General features: G+C 37.6%; 1 protein-coding gene across 1 annotated transcript in view; it reads right to left on the minus strand.

The window, feature by feature from the left end:
- The window catches only part of FGD6 (FYVE, RhoGEF and PH domain containing 6), a 70141-nt gene that overhangs the window by 5669 nt on the left and 47034 nt on the right, over positions 1-17438 (minus strand). The window contains exons 10-20 of the mRNA XM_068668561.1: positions 15149-15207; positions 14970-15041; positions 14389-14457; positions 12902-12985; positions 11693-11772; positions 6717-6819; positions 6055-6201; positions 5142-5244; positions 3670-3797; positions 2845-2973; positions 229-377 (exon numbers count right to left, since the gene is read on the minus strand). Coding sequence (XP_068524662.1) covers positions 229-377; positions 2845-2973; positions 3670-3797; positions 5142-5244; positions 6055-6201; positions 6717-6819; positions 11693-11772; positions 12902-12985; positions 14389-14457; positions 14970-15041; positions 15149-15207 — 1123 coding nt within the window. The remainder of the gene's footprint in view (positions 1-228; positions 378-2844; positions 2974-3669; positions 3798-5141; positions 5245-6054; positions 6202-6716; positions 6820-11692; positions 11773-12901; positions 12986-14388; positions 14458-14969; positions 15042-15148; positions 15208-17438) is intronic.

The following is a 17438-nucleotide window of genomic DNA, read 5'->3' on the forward strand; positions in this document are numbered from 1 at the left end:
AAACCAAAACACAATGTTTTACCCAATTCCACTCTGTTTTGATTGCCTTTTCAGAAGTGCAAATGAAACCAGGACCTGTGTTTAAACAATTTAAAAAAAAAAAAAAATCTGCTTATATAGTATGCACCTACTGTACATATACTTAATCCATGAATATTAACATTTATGATTTCTAAAACATTTTTTTCCTGGAAAAAGTAAGAGAAATTAATTCAAATAATTTCTTACTTTTGAGCTGAATGGGGATCATCTGCTTTGAATATGTAAAATAAAGTGTTTTTGTGCAATAAATGGAACACTCTAGACTCTGAGTTTTCATCTCTGACTTCACTGACTGTGAATCCCAGTAAAGGCTGGCTCTCTAGTGCTGCCACATCCTATTTTAGGGAGGAAAAAAATTGAACAAGACAAAATTAGAGCTGGTAAGATACATTAAACAATACATTTAGACAATATTCATGCACCCTACCATTGCAACACATTATACAGCAAACAAGTTGTTACAAATACTCATGCACAAATTACTGCGTTTTTTGTTTTTTTTTAAATAGTCCATGCAGGAAAATAACAAAACCACACAGACTTCAATACTGCTGTTCCTCTTTTTTTTTTTTCCCCTCCTTATAGCATCTACCTTGTCTGTCACTGTATAATCTCATCATTCTGCTCGGAAAGGACCTCATATATCATAAGATCAGGCACCATCTGGCTGCAAACCAAAAGTCCATATAGCCTAATACTCACTCCACCAACAACCTTAGTAAGTTTTCATGTCTTAAGAGGGACATGAGATGCTCTTAGCTGCATTAAGTATGCTAGAAGGAGGAGCAATGGATGTAGCTAATGGTCTCAAGTACTGTAGTCTCACTCCAGATGGCTAAACTTATTTTGCTTTCTGATGCTGAAAGTTAAATGGATGGAAAAAAAGAAGTTGCTCAGTGTTCAAAAGTGATTGGCTAGGAAAAGAGTAAGAACAGAACCTATGCCTTTTAGCTTCTCTTCATTTAATTTCAAAACATGGCTAAAATGCAGCCTTTTGCCTTTCTCATTCATCTCAATTACTTCCTTTTTCAATGCTCTTATCTTTTGATTAATAAAGACAGTGTGTAGCATTTTGGGGAAACGAAATATTTTCATCCTGTGCAATTTCCAAAATATTCTTTTGTAATTAGGCAAGGTCTTGCAAGGTTTCTGCAGGACCTTACTCTATGTGTAATGTATACAGAAAATAATCAAAGAATGTGCACAGACACTGATACATCAAGTGAAGACTTTGGTAATGGCCTTAACACTAAAATGGCAGTATCCTATGAAAACAGCATTCCTTAAAGTTGGAAAACAGTCAAGTAAGGCAATCTATCTTCCTATCTATGTCCTTATGCCTCATAAAGTGCTCTTTTGAACGCTAATTGTTGTATCACTTGGCATCATTGAAAGTGGCTTAAGTGGGATTTCCTGGCTAAGACTATGTTGGACCAGTCACCACACTTGCCCCTGAGACTCTCTCCAAATAACCGCCTTGCTGGAATGAATGAAAAAGAAGGACGGATATTTCTCAGTTTAAAGAAAATTGGAAAGAGCTAATTTTGTAATGGTTAGCTGCAAATTGAAGCTACTCTGGAAGGCTGGTGTCTCAGGGGAAGCCAAGCAAAAGACAGTTTAAGGTGACTGCCATGGCCTAATATGCCTGTCTTCACAGTTGCTGCTGAGGTTTCCTTTTTGACTGTCAGAAGAGAGACAATGCTTTAAAATGTTTTGTTTTGTTTGTTGTTTTTTTTAAATTAAATTTTAGTTATTTTTATTTGTTTTGTTTTTTCAAATCTGTGCAAAAGGGATTACTTTGCACATAATTATGATATTCTTAGAACTACTTGGTTATTTACTGTTGCCAATATTCTAGTGGGAGTAACATCACAGGCTCTGGACATAGTTCAGAAGTGCTAAAATAAAGGTTGGCACAGGAGCACTGCAACCCAGTAGCAGGTCTGAACACAAATGCCCCCTCAAATCAGAAAAAAATACTGAGTAGGACTGGAGTGGGGGGTGAAGAGTAATTCTTTATGTAGTCAGAATAAGTTGGGCCTTACCATTTTTAACAAAAGTGAGGGATGGCAATACCTTCAAACAGAGGGTTTGTATATTACAGCTTTCAAGAGTAAAATCAAGCTATAACTTCTAATAAAAAAAATAAAAAATAAAAATAATTTTAAAAGATCTTCCAGCCCTACTTGATAAAACTACAGCATCCTCAGCACAAGCTGGGATGGACAGAGTTTATATATATTGGTTAGACTATTCCATTATTCCATACTGCAGTAGAACTAAACATTCTAAATAAATAAGCAAATGCCATTAGGTAAGACGCGTTTCTTATTTTCTGCTGCAGCATTGTTTATTAAATAACTCCAGGCTGGAGGAGACGGTCTGAGGAGAAGTCAATAGATTTAGTTTGCTCTCTTTCCACGCATTCAAAATACCTTATGGAACTACAAAACAAGGTATTTCTAGATGCTTTTATAATGTTTTATAATGTTGGCTTTGCCACTCTTCCAGTGTGCTGCATCTAAACACATCCCCATTTATTCAACTGACTCAGAACATCCCTATAACTGTGCAATGGTGTGCAGTGCAGAGGTACTCAAAGCTAAGTCTTGAATTAGAAACCACAGCTTTATCAGTGTGAGCCCAAGCTCACTGTGCCTCTTCAAAATACTATATTGCAATCAGATCAATTATTATTAGGTGATCTAACTTTATAGCCTGTTTCTAGGTGATAAAAATAAACGATTGTTACAAATACAGTATTATCACTGGATATTTGATTTCTAAGAGGTCAATTCTTACCTCACTAGCAGCGTATGTGTATAGCACCTTGTTTTTTATAACAAACCATAGGTGTTTCCATGGTTTCTTACTGCCCTTAGATCTGTGTAAGTAGCCACTCATTGTAGAGTCTTCTGTATTTGCTGAAACCTGAAATGAAAAGAAACCCAAGAGGATGTATACATTTTTCCAGGTTTTTCCAGTACAGATTTTTTAAAAACAGACCTTCAGAACCCTGTCCTGTCAAAGACAAATTCCATCCTCATCTCAAGTTAATATTGGTAATTAATTCAGATGGCTGAAAGAAAAACAATTTCATTGGCCACCATCTCTCTGCCTGGAAGAGAGCTTTCTGCAGTCACTAAGAATTGGAACTTAAATTGGATGCAACAGGATGAGAGGGCTGAAACACTGAGACCCATACACATCTGCAAAACACACGTTCCTATATAAGAAGGCAAATTACTTCCTCCCATTCCCAAGACCTCCAATGTAGGCTGGCAGTTTAGCTCTATATTTTCTAATTGTAAGCTGACAGATGAGTTGGTGTGGGAGTCTTCTAAATTACTCTTGGTGCAGAGATAAATCACACTTCTTTGAAACACAGGGAAGCAAGAAAGAAATTACAATTCCAGACTATCTAAATCACAGTCTTATGCAGTTTATATGCTCCATATGTGTGCATGTAGTTTATAGCTCCATAGCTGAGGATCCTGTCGATGTAAAATTGAGGCCCAAATCACTGTTAAAAGTGACTTTTGACTTTGGATTTTAAAGACAGTTAATATATGGAATTATTTTCTGTTGTTAACATTGATAATGACTTTTGATCAATAAAGCACTTACTTCTTTGAGAGCTGCAGGAATTTTTTTCTGCTTTCTTCCAGAGGGAATACTTTGTAATACTGTAGACAAGGCACTTGATGGAGATTTATGGTTGACTGGAGATCCGCTTTTAGGAGTGCATTGGTTATCTGAAATGCATAGGATGAATATATTGCTTCCATATAACAGATGGATATACAGAAGCAATGATTCTTGGACTATTTGCTAAAAAAATCAGCTGATATTGTATTCTGATTACAGTGTGTCAAATGTAACACCTAATCACATTAAATTCAGTGTTGAATTAACTTTTCAGTATTATCATCAACACCATGAGTTAGAATCCCCAAACCCACATCAGGAAGAAAAAAAAATAAATAAAACTAAACAGATTGGTCTTGCTTGTTTCCAAAGTCTGTTTTGTTGATGTGATATGCCTTTGCCCCCATGCAGAGTAAAACTTCAAGTCTTAAAAAACACACCAAGTTTTTAAGGGAAGTCCTTTGCAGCTAAGTCTGTATTTTACCTCCGTTCCTCAACACTTTGTCTTCCAATTCTCTATATCTGGTATCTTCTGCCTTTTTTAAAATCTTTTTCTTTCCCCAGTATGGATGGCATGGATGCTGTAGGGCTTCTCTTCCAGCATTATGCTTCCTCACTGACACATGGTTCTAGCTCATTCCCATCTCCAGAACATGTGCTATGCTTTTCTCCACAGCAGTTGGTAGTTCTTCACTTCTCTTGGAAGACTTCTGCAATGCTTAACTCTTTTAAAACCCCTCTTTCCATGGACACACACTTCTATTTTCCAGCCCAGCCTGGAAGGAGGAGGGCTGCCCTAAGCTTCATTAACCCCCCTCTTGAGTTGTCCCTGAACATGGGAGGCTCGAAACAAGCAGAACAGAAAAGTGATTGGGTTGCCAGCTGTACCGCACCTGCTCAGCAGCAATTTTCCCAGAGAGAAGGACCTGTAATTGCCTGCAGCACAGCAGCCTCTAGTGCCCAATGCAAAGACCTGCATGCAGCCCAGGCAATCCACCTGCCCCATCCAGCTTCACAGGCTCCCACACCCACTCAGAGGATTGGAGATGCTGCTTCCCACTTCCCCATAACAACTGACACTACCAGCATGCTGGAAGCCATGGCTTGTGTGTTTCACTAGGGCATCACTGATTTCCTCAGACACCATTGAAAGCTTGCGTTGACCTGGCGCTTTTGCCAGAGGGGTGGGCAGCAAACTGTTTCACTCCATGTTCATGCCTTATTTGTGTAACCTATGCTCAAGCCTTTGAATACAACAATTTATCTCAAAAGAGAGATGGGACTGGGCACCCACCTCACTGGGAGGTGCTGTAACCTCCAACCTCAGATGGCTATAGCCTTTCAGGCCCTAGAAGAACTAGGCACTTAAATCCAGCAGTAAAGATGAGGCACACTCATATTATGTTAAAATGGGGCGTAGAAATGAGACAGTTTGCGCAGATTTTCTTTACCTTGTTTTTGTAGCTCTCTGAAGCAATGATCACATACTCTTGCTGGCTGGTTTTTCATATAATCTAAACCATGTTTATTTGATGAGCAAGCTTGACAGACAATCTGGAAACAAATAAATGCATTACAGCCCGTTACTATACATGATATGCACCTGTAAATCACCTGTAAATGCTCGAAGATATTTGCTTCAGTAGTTAAGCCCATAACAGAACCTCTATTTTAGAACCACTGTTTTACACTGAAAATGGTTTAATGCCTTGGCTTGTTCTTATGTTCAACATGCTGCTCTTTCCTCCTTTAAACTATAAAAAAAAAGGAAAAAAAACACTCAATTACACAAGTCATAAATCATTGTTAATAAACCATGAAGAGTGGACTAAGCATACTGTGTTACTTAACTATTACATTCAGAAGCTTTTAAAAGGAATAACTAAAAGTAGTCCTTACACTTTTGAAAAATTTCTGCAAAACAGATAGCTGAACTACGTTGAATTGTGTATTCCCATTTTGTTAACACAAGAAAACAAAGGATCATTAGATATGCCTGCATTTCATAAGAGATAAATATAAAATAAATTCGGTACAAACTTAAAAAAAAAGTTCATTATTTATCTTAAAAAATAGTGAGGAAGACATTTTGAACATTTCAACTAATGTTCTTGGTTTGTACTACACAATTGCAGAAGCAGGAGACAAACATAAATAATATCCCCAAATGCAAAATAAGTATCACGTACCAGGTTAATTGGTCACTCAAAACACTTTACCCTAAAAAGCATGCTGCTTTTGATCCATACAATTGTTTCATAGTACAGTGTTCCCTGAAACAGTAGCCGTGGTGCAACCAGTCTGTATTTGTCATACAAAGAACTGGAATGACTAACAGAAAAGGTAATTACAAAATTGCCCAACCTTTCCACATGCCCTGCAGTGATGCCTTCTCCACGTCAACGTGAATTCACTTGTACAGATCATGCACATAGTGGCTCTAGTATCAGGAATCCAGATAGGAGCTTTTGATCCTAGTGGGCTATCTTCTTCCTGCTTCTCTGGATCTGCCTAAGAGAACACAGGCAGAATACCATTATATTCAGAGATTAAAAATAAGGTAAACACTTATTAGTGATTATACGTTAACTCTAATAACACTGGAAAGCCCTCTCTGATAAAATGTCATGGTCTTAAATGTCATCTACTATTTCACACTGGTGACCACTATAAAGCAAGCCTAATGACAGAGCTGTATTTAATTAGTTCAAAAAAACTGTGTGACTACCAAGCTTTACCAACCTATTTATATAGATAGCTGCTATGCTTTAAAATGTTCTCATATCATCTTTCTGTTCTCAGGGTTACAGAAAGAATTGAGAAAACTGGTTTGGATTTTTGGAAGTCATTTTAAATTTCTGAAGTAGATAACGTTATGAAACATTCTATTCTATCATCACCTGTTCTCTTATCAATTACTATTCTGTTTTGCTATTCATCATGAAATGCCTCTTGCGTCTCTAGACATCTGCTGGGAAATTTTATATTTAAAAAGGAAACAAAACAGTAACAACACTGTGATATACCTCTTCAAGACTTTTGCTAGGATTGAATGTGATTCTCTTTTTTGTATATTCTTCAATTGACCTGGAGATAGCTTCTAACCATTCATCTCTTTCTGTGGCAGAACTGTTGGGGTAAAAAAAATATAATTTAAAAGAATCAATACATTATTAGCATTTAAAGCTAAGAAGTGAGTGTTGATTCAGATTCCATTAGCTTTATTACACATTGATTTAACTCTTGCAGTTTCTCAGTTTTATAGACTGTCTCTAGTTCCTGTTGAAACTCGTATTACCCTTTATAAATTATATACACTGCATGGTGTCAGTTACTTGTGTTAATATTAAACAGATTCTGTATCTGTTGTCATAACATGGATTCCTTCTTTCCTTTTCCTCCTCCCAAAATAGCATATGATTGTTTCAAGGTTTGACGTTGTTATTTCCACCTCCTCCTCCACCACAGACCCATGAACAGCTTGACTACCACTCGTGTAAATGGTACTCCCAAGAACACAGGCACGGGGCCTTCCTCATAAGAGGGAATCCGAAATTTCAGCAAGCATTCCTCCCTGGTGCAGTATGTTATACCTACTCCTGTAAAACTCCAACATTCTTCCCTAAAAAAATGCAGTTTATTACCCAGCTTCATAGTCCTGACAGTTTGTTCCTATGAAGTCTAATAATTATGCTGTTTCCAAAAATATATATTATTTTCTTTTCCAAAATTTTCCATTGGATTAGCTAGCCCAAAGAGAGAAAAGGTTCTCTGTCCGATGAGCTTCCTGCATCTCTTTACCCTGCAGTACTTCCTGAGGCTGTGGGCAGACCACTTGCATATAATACAAACCCATTTTGCTGCGGCAAAGTGCGGGTTACCTTTCAGCCCCTAGGTTTTATTTTCTGCCCTGCGCCAGAACACACACGGGGCCACAGAGTGGGCTCTGTGCAGTGAACTGGACTTGGAAACAAATTCGTACTGAAGCAAGGAATTGACCAGCCCTTCTCAGGATCAATTTGCCAACAGGGCTCATCTCACAGCTAAACAATTGCTTGTGCCAGCACAAAGGAGAGGGGGCCTGGAGGGAGGAAGGAGCAGTTTGCGGCTGAGGAATTGTTAGACTGCTTGTTTAAGATGCAGTGCCAGCTTAGAAAGGGCTGCTGAAATCTAAACCAGAAGTTGTTACCAATGATATTTTCTATTCCCCACTTCTTTAAGTTTCACATAAATTACTATTCTTCTTTAAACCAAGAAGTTTAACATGATGCATACCTAAAAAAGACAGTTAGAAAAAAAAAAGGAAAGCAATGATTGAGGTGTGCAACACCCACTAGCTATTATTTAATGGTTACTGTAGGTGAAATTGGAAGCTTTGATCATTTCTGAAACATTAAGGAAAATATTTTGAGCTGAGGTTTTGAACTGGATGAAATTGGGTACTGAATAGAATCAGAGTGGACAAATCTGATGTGGCAAACACAGGAGAAGCCCGTGAGGCACAAAGGAAAACACGATCTAGTACACACAGCAATAAAATCAGAACAAAAGGAGAGGAAATAAGATACAAGCAAGGGCAAAGCAATGTATTATTGTCTGTCCTAATATCTCACACTCTGAGTGGAACATTTTGTTCAGTTTATTTACCCTTGTTTCCTCATCCGGTAGGAAGGACTGGCATGCATCAGCTACATAACATTCTTAATTCCAATCAACTCCTTTGGCTTTTTCAAAATATGGTTACATTTAATTAAGTTCTTAAAACTATTATTAAATAATTAGAGTTGGTTCGGTGTTGGAGATTAAGCATCCCCCAGTCATGTGGGGATTGTTACAGATGGGGCTGCTCACACAGTGAGCTACATGGCTTAGGCCCTAACATTTTATTAGGGAGCTTGCACTTGGTAGGTCTGCTGGTGTGAGCCTTTAGGGTTGTTTATAACACTCCAGAGCTTGAGAGCAAAAGGTGTCTCCCTCAGCAACCAAACTGATGTAAAGGTTTCCAGCAGCAAAAAAAGGCAGCGTTTCCTCTGCTGTCCCTGCCAGCCCTCCCCCAGCTGCACAGCTCTGCCACTTCCCTTGCTGCAGATCCCGCGGCTGTCGGATCCTTCCAAAAGTGGTTTGTTCACTAAAATCACAGAGTTCTCTTAGCTTTGCTTACCTAGTTACGTTTAAGATTTTAGCTAATAAACCAGCAGAAATCTGAAATGGACTGCAGAGAGCCCCAGCAATGTCTGTCTCTGGCAGCCGTGTGTGTGAGGAGCACAGTCGCAGCTGCTCAATGCAGCCAAGCTGTTAGGTGGTCCCAGGAGGGCTCAGAGGAGGACAGGCCCTGTTGTTTGCAGGCTCGGAGCCCCAGGGCACCTCTCACAGCTGAGCTAGACTTGCATGAGCTATCCTTATGTTAAGCGGGGAATACAGCTCTCTGCCTGGGGTGGCTGTTAGCTAGCCTTATTGCAGGAGACAGGCCAGCTGGCCTCAGACCACGTCAGGCTGGCATGACTGTTGTTTTCAGGACCCGAGCTTTACTTCTGCACAGTGCTTTATCATGCAGATGCACTAACTTGTTTTTATAATTAAGAGATTGCCAGTACAATACCGCATTGTACCATGCAAAACAATCCATATCCCTATGGACAACCCAAGAAAATTGAAGCCTCAACCCAGACTAGATAAAGCAGAACGCTAATGCAGCCAGCAAAACCAAACCTGAAGCAAGAAAGACTGTTGTTAGGCATTAATCTATGTTTCTGATTTAACTGGCTTACATGTTATTACTAGCATTTTTTTCACCAGCATAATTGCTCCTCTCCCCCAACTCTGCCCCCAGAAACATTTCAAAATCTCTTCTATGGTTTTGTAACTGAGATTTTTACTGCATAGGAGCCAAGAAGCTGTTAGGATGAGGTATCAAAGGGAAGATGCAGTCTGTATTAACAAGATACTGATTCTCTACATCTGCACTATTTATCAATAGGAACAGTGTCATAAACATATGCAAAAACCTACTGCTAGTATTTTTTCACTTGTTTCCCTCCTATACCACAGCAAACTCAGGTTTTGCTTTCAGACAGACAAAAATCCTCATCTATACCTGGATCCCCCAACTTCTCTTTCACCCCAAGCAAATGCAACCTCTCTCTGTCACGGTTGTGTAACTTTGGGCTCTTGCACACACCATTTCCAGTAAGTATAAAAATAACAGAGATGAATGTTCTCCAAAGATGCAAGGTTAACAACACTAAAAAAGAAAGAGTAAGTCAGAGCAGCTTTAGTTGGTAACATGAGGGTAATTCCAGTAATTTCAAGGACAAAGCACGTCACAAATGACACTCAGAGTGATAGGAACGTTATGGGTTTTGCCCCATGCACCAGCATGTATTTTGTAGGAGTTACTTTTAATCTAACAATTAATCAGATCCTCAGAAAGAAGAGGTTATCCTGTTTTGTAGACAATACATAGGTTGTATTTCAAGATGATAGTCTTTTCACAAGTTCCAATTAATCTTTTTACATTACTTTTTAATAACTCTGAAGTAGAAATGTTTCAAGTCATGCAGAGATAAAAACACACAAGCTACTACAATCCCACAAATATCTATGTATTTTTGCAACACCCAGTCACCAAGGCACCTAAGCAGCACAGACCAGCTCACAAGATAGCAGTACAGAACCATACTCTAAACTATGAAATGTATCTTATTCCCAATGTGCAAAAGAATCATAAGAAGCATTTTTGTTTTTGAAAATGCATAAATACTCCTTTCCAGCCTGTTATAAATAACTACTGCTCAGACACAATTGAGCTGCTTCCTCTGGCTACTCTGACAAGGTTAACCTTGGTCTACCCCTCAGCTAACGATACTGCTATCTCTGAGCAGACATCCTAATGTCAGTATTTACAAGGTCACACAGAAAGCAGCAGTCTGCCCTTGCTCAGCTTTGCTGAATAAAAGAGAAAACATGTCTTTATTCATTGATATCAGCACTGTCACAAGTGACAGACCATATCAAACTCCAATTCAAATGCAGTAAAAACAACAATCCACAAAACTAGGTCTTTGTTAGAGGCAGCTTAGTGAAGGCAGACCAGAACAGCTCCATTTTAGTGCATGTTACATGGAGAATTTATTGTTCTGGTAAAGACAAACACCATTTCTGCAACTCCTGACATTTCTATAATTTCATGTTCCATTCTGTACTTCACTGAGATCCATTTCTTATCTCAATTGCACTGTTATTTTAGCTAGATGACTGACCACAATGACTCCTTCCAATTTATATCTGTTAAAAATAATGTCAAAATGTATTGTTATGCCTCATATCCTGTCCTGCTAATGCACTGACAGAGAATATCAGTAACTCTGGGGGAAAAAAAAAATAGAGAAAAGTCTAAAATAAATTGAAGTGAAACTTAATTTTAATTCTTGTTCCTCTCAAAGAAAGGCAGTAAGAGGATAATATTTCAATTTACTAGAAGTTTTTAAAGGTGTAGCTAAGCTAAAGAGGAAGAAAAATCAACAGTTTTGTTCAATCTGATTAACAGTTAACTCTCCTGAGGACAGCAAAACCCCTATCAGCTGCAGCCTTAAGCCCAAATTGCTCAAAACCAGCCACATTTACTATAGATTTTGTGATTTTATCTCTCTTTACAACATGCAGTCTTCCTTACAGGTCAGAGTGAACTGTATTACAGACTACAAATTCACGTGATATCTGTGAAACTGATTATATACAAACAGGCTTCCTTTCTGCCAGCCCATTAAAAAAAGACTAAATATTCCAAATCAAATTTTAAATATGAACAAAAGCAAATTGGAACAAAGCCTACTTTATTTCCAGAAATCCATATGTCATTGTCTCTATTCTTCTGTAGTAATTCTAGCCAGAAGTCACTTTTCATTATGTAAGTGCAAAACAAGCTATGAAGATCTTAAATAAAAAGCTTAGGAGATCTGTTTGAAATCACATACTTTTAAAATCATTAATTTGTGAGACTCACCTTGCTGAAAGAATGAAGGATCTCTCTACACTTTCTATGTTCAGTTCGTTCTGATAAGCTTCCTGGGTTGGCTTTTTAACCTTCATTTGAGAAAGAAAAATGTATATTCAAATTGACACGGTACATTTATGCTGCTTTATTTTTATTTATTGCAAGGTCTCTTAGATTTTTACTGTAGAAGGGGTAAATTAGAGAGAAGATCTCACAGTGAGGAGAACATACAGCAGTCTGTAGTGCTCAGCTGCAGTACAATTACACAGAGCCCACCATTTTACTTCACTTTAGCACCATACACTGGAGGTGTACAGGGGAATGAAGCTCAACAGCTACCAGACACTTCCCACTGTGCTTCACCATGCCTTGTAAGCTTCAACAACTATGCAAAAAAGCGGACTGCAGCACAAAAATGTAGGCCACTGGTGTGCTCCACAATGGGCATCTGCCCCATATCTCCATGGGCTAGACTGCCCTGGTGATCCTTTCGAGCTACCACATTTCAAACACAGAGGATTTTGGAAGTTGAGTGGTTCTGAGCCACCCCAAGACATCTGCTGGCAGAAGAGAGGCTGCAGCCCCGCCTGTGAAAGCTCAGGCCTGGGTGCCAGATCTGTGCTCTAGCTGGATGTGGTGCTCTTCCCTGACAGGACCAGAGATGAAATACATGAGATACTTGATTCCCGAGGCGATACTTTGTTTCTCCCAGCAACTGTCATGTCAGGGACCATGTCAATAAGTGGCATGCATACTGCTTGTCACTACCCAGAGGGGCTCGGGATTTAATTCTGGTGTTTTTCACAAAGGCTCAGAAACAAAAGCCATATCTTCCCTTGCGGTTAACAGATCTCTATAAACCATGGATTGACCAGATGAAAGTTATCAGACAGAGATACCTAATCTCTGGGTGTGGACAAGAAAAAGCATTTGCAAGGCAAAAGCTAAGCAGTTTAATACAAAACCAGAAGTAGTCTTGCCTACTTCTGAGCAGGCCAGAAAGGCATGTAAGATGATGCTGTGACAGAGTTGTTTAGGAAAACATAGACAGTAATCCCACAGACAATATTATGCAAGAAACTGTATGCCTGCAGGACTGCTCTGTAACATAATCATTTTTAGCACCACTTTCCAACAATAAACACAGCTACCTTTCGAAAACTTCAGACCTCAGTTTAAATACATTTAGAGAAATACTTATTTTAGCAAGTGACTTACCTTCATTCCAGCCAGTGACAGCATGTTGTTGAGTTTATACATCCCTGACTGAACTGGAGTAGTATACAACAGGGCATCATTGAACTGTAATGCAGAAGCAATGCTTTTTAGTGACTAAAGACTGTTTAGAGACTGATAATATCAGATGCATTTTACAGAAAATATAAAATTCATACAGCACTAAGATCAACTGTCCAGAAGGACATCTTCTACATCCTATTATTCCACTTAGAACCCAAGAAACATTTTCATGTTATTAATTTAGATAACAATAGGTGTCTATTTATATCTTTCCTTGTGTAAATATACATTTGGCAATGAGTAAACAGTGCACAGATGTCAAAGAACAGCCTCTCAGAAAGGACAGAAATGTTTCTCGTGTACACAATTATATTGTATAACAAACTACTTTAAAAGTATATTAGAATTAACCCTTCCAACAAAGAAAAACATTCCAGAAACTAGGAGATGGCAGAATTAAAATTAGCAATTTATTATGATTATATGGACAAACTTACCCATATGAATAAAACCAGTTCAAATCTGTATCTACTGTTTATTTGCTGTTCTCCCAGACTTGGCTTTATTTGATACACTTACTGAACAGCTATTAAGATGTTTTATTTCCTGTGTTGTTCAATGCGTGGATCCAGACTTCATTTATTGAACATAAACACAGACCTGAAGACTGAACTGTCTCATGAGATTTTGCTAAGAGGTTCTTTGCAAAATAATCAACGGTTTCATGAGCCTTACTACATCTTCATAACATGATCTATGAAAATCACTGCTTAATATATCAGTGCTCTGTGTGCTACAAAGTAATCTCCAGAGCATAAGAAAGACACTTCCAAGCTTAGAATATGTACTTTGAGACTGCCTAGGAAAATATTTGTACTACAGTAACCAAAAGCCAGATTCCAGGCAAGACCATGGGCCAATAATGCCACAAATTACATACAGCAACAGTTGCTTTACTGTCTAAATAGAGGAAAGAAACAAAAGGTTGAAGTGGCAAAAAGGTTTCAAAACAAAGCAGCAGCAGGAACAGGAAAAGAAGCTAGCACTTAATTTCCAGCTCAGTGCTATGCTCCACTTGGGATAGAAGCAAAGGAGAAGAGGAAGGAGGGAAGGGTGCAGTATGAGCAGCTGAAACGTAGGTTTTACAGTCTGGTGTAACTAACTGGGATGGAGTAGTAGTTGTAGTTTTCCCAATATGTCAGATAACTCCTTCTCACAACCTGCTCAAATTTTAAACAAGCATTGGTCAAAACAGTGCTTTTTATTAAGAAACTTGTTTTCTATTAAAACCTTATTGTATATGCAACAGATTATCTCCCTAAACTAGACTGAGGAAGTGTAACAGCAACAAATGGTCATTTTTCCCCCTATCTGAAGTTACTAGTTAGTTATATTTGTGGTACAACCTTTCAACCACTTAAAATTACACCGTCACTAGGCACAGAGCAGTATGTACACCTTCTTACCAGAAAAAACATTCGTGGCTGCATGACCTTCCGAGACAGCTTCATCAGCGTTCCCTCTTTCAAAAACACCTAGCAAATTAAAACAAGCAATTCAAGACCTATCTTTTCAAGGCACAAGCTGTCCAAATCAGCTGATGCATTTTATTATTATTATTATTATTTTAAATTTTTACACCTGAACTGCTGCAGGACTTTTGGGATTCAATGGTTCCCTTCCTGAAAAAGGCTCTTCATCTTTACCTCTCTCTAAAAGCTAGAAAGACCAATTAGCTGCATGGGTTTTCTATACTGTGCTTGAAATCATAACAAATAAAACATTAAGGTTGAGGGAAAAAAATGCCTGCAAGATTTGGCAGAAAATCATATTCTAAAAATCACAAGTTTTCATCAGATAATTTTTTTTTCCCCAAAATAAACAAAATTATACATATGGGGAGGCAGTATTCATTTCACTGTCAACACCAAATGATTAAGTGATGGACCATTTTTCTCTTCAATATGTGTCAGCTTCTGTACTTTGGTTGCATATCATTCATGTTGCACTTTTATACAATCATTTTAATGTCATCTGGAGGACTTACCCTTCCTGGCTGTACAATCTCATGGTGTCCATTTAAACTGTACTGAATCTGCATGAGTTTCTGAAAGTTATCCTGCAGGGAGAAAAGGAAGGCAAAAAGATAAGAAATTGCCCTTGAATCCATGTGGTGGTTTGTTTTTTTTTTCCTCTCATTTTAAATAATAGAAAAATAATACTTACTCCCTGCTTCATGATGTCATTGGCATGGTTTGCAACTTCTATGACAACAGCTAGAGCATCTGAAGGATGAAGAAATAATGTTTTTGTTATACAGATCAGTTAGAATTGGTATTATGGAAAAGTACAATATTCCCCTTCCACACTGTGAGAAGATTCAAGGACCTGATTGAGCAGTCACTGCATTCAAGAACACTTCCCATACATCCCAGAGGCTTTCAATCATGGTTTAACAGGTGTGCCCTAGCAAGTTACCACTTCAGCTAACAGTCAGTGTCAAACATTTCCTATAGCTCATCCAAACAGTCTACAAGCAAAATTGAGTTTTAGTTTCTCACACAAAGGATCATTTTAATTTCAGTGTCTCTGCTTACAGCAGAAGCATAAACAACATTTTATCTGAGACTATACAGAAGTTAATTAAGATTTTTCCATTTTACACAGCTGCCTCCAGTGCCAGTCGTAAGAAGCAACCCAGAAAAATTGTGATTTCTTTCATCTGCCTTTAGTTCTGTTGCACTTCAAGGTAACAGGATAAAGTTCAAATTTCTAAACTTCAAACTTTCAATACCAGAATCAAAAAAGAAATAAAAGAGTTATGAAAGACAAGAGGGATTTTTATTAAGTACTGATATTTAATAACTAGCAACTCAACTGAAATACATATTTAAGTGCAACTGCAAAAAGGGGTTATAGAAGAGGATTGCATAAGCTACTGAACAGCAACTCTGTATATTGCATAAAACCCATCTAAGGATCTTATCCAAAACCTGTAATTTGTTTATGTAGAGAAAAAAAAAGACTCAATTAATTGAAAGCATGCACAAGTGCTCTGATAAAATATAATTTCTACAGCATTTAGCACCTTCTGAGTAATTCCAGTGCAGTCAAACACCCCAAATAAAGGAAGTACATTTACTTTAAAGTACTCAGAGAAGCCTACCAAACCAGTTAAAACCAAAGCCTTGTGTGTTTTTTGGTTTTGTTTTTAGTATCTCTACACTATTAGTACTTTAGACTATTCATACTTCCCTTACTGTTGAGTTCATATTCAGAAAGAAAATAGTTTAAAAGATACAGATTTCTGAACTGAAGGGTTCAGGTCATGAAGCCATATAAAAAATAAACCAAAGTGTGAATAAAAATCTCCTCCTAAGTCAATCTAGGTAATTTTGTTCAAGATTTTTATGAAATAAGACAATACAAGTACAGGAGTCAAATAGTTAAAAAGCCACAACACATTATCAAGCATTTGATCAAAAATTAAGTTTAGATGTAGATGTCATGATGTTAACTGAGTCTGCTGAAAAATAGCTGGTGGTCTCCTATTAGGAAATGCTGGAGCTGCTCCAGCCAAAACAGTCTCCAGTTCCCATCAGCTTGAAAGAAAATAAAGTTAAGGGAAATTTAGCTAAATTCACAAGATAGGAGTGAGTACCTGATTTTTTGTTGCTGTTGTTGTTATACTTCATCTATCAGCTATTACATCTATTAAAACTTATAATTGTACTCATCGACTTCAAAAAGACTGAAGAATGTTACAGGAAATTTGCTGGTTACTCAAGGGAAAGTTACAAGATCTCAAGGCTACTAATAGAGCCAAGATTCTAAACAAATCTAAACAACAAAACAAAATAATCTATAGGGTCAAAAAGTCCATAAACAAAACTGCTTTTTGGAAGGGAAGAACATTCCACTTTTTATATCACTTAGCTGGAGCAATGTATTAAAATGAAGGTCATCAGGAAGAATTGTGTTGTTTTTTCCAAGAATGCTAATCATAACCAAACCTTTGTCTTTTTTTTTTTTTTTGAATTAAACAACAAAGCAAAGTCAGAAGGAACTTAATTATCACAAGAAAGATTTTGGTGAGTAAAGATTATATTTTCTTACTCAGTTTCGAAGATTGACTACCAAACATGTCAAATGCATAAAATTAGCTTTGTCATTGTTACAACTAAGTTTCTGCTTTTACCTTCAATATATGCAGAGAGAGAAAAATTCTATGGAAAGTACCACTATAAAAAACAGAAGCTGGAGAATTCACAAGAAAAGGTGATGTAAACATATTTCTTTTAAGTTGCTCACTTTTCAAGTGGTTGTTTATCGTGCAGTGCAAGCATTAGCTTGTTCACAGCCATGATGTGCAAAACAAACTTCTGTCTGTGAAAAATTCATCTTTTAAAACATTTTCAGCTTATAGTTTCATTGCAACCTAATAAACACACGTCTAAATGTCATAAGAAAGATCATTATTCATTAGTTTTATGGTACTGTGTCAGGACATAGCTGT

This window comes from Anas acuta, chromosome 1, assembly GCF_963932015.1.
Source record: "Anas acuta chromosome 1, bAnaAcu1.1, whole genome shotgun sequence".
Lineage (NCBI taxonomy): Eukaryota > Metazoa > Chordata > Aves > Anseriformes > Anatidae > Anas > Anas acuta.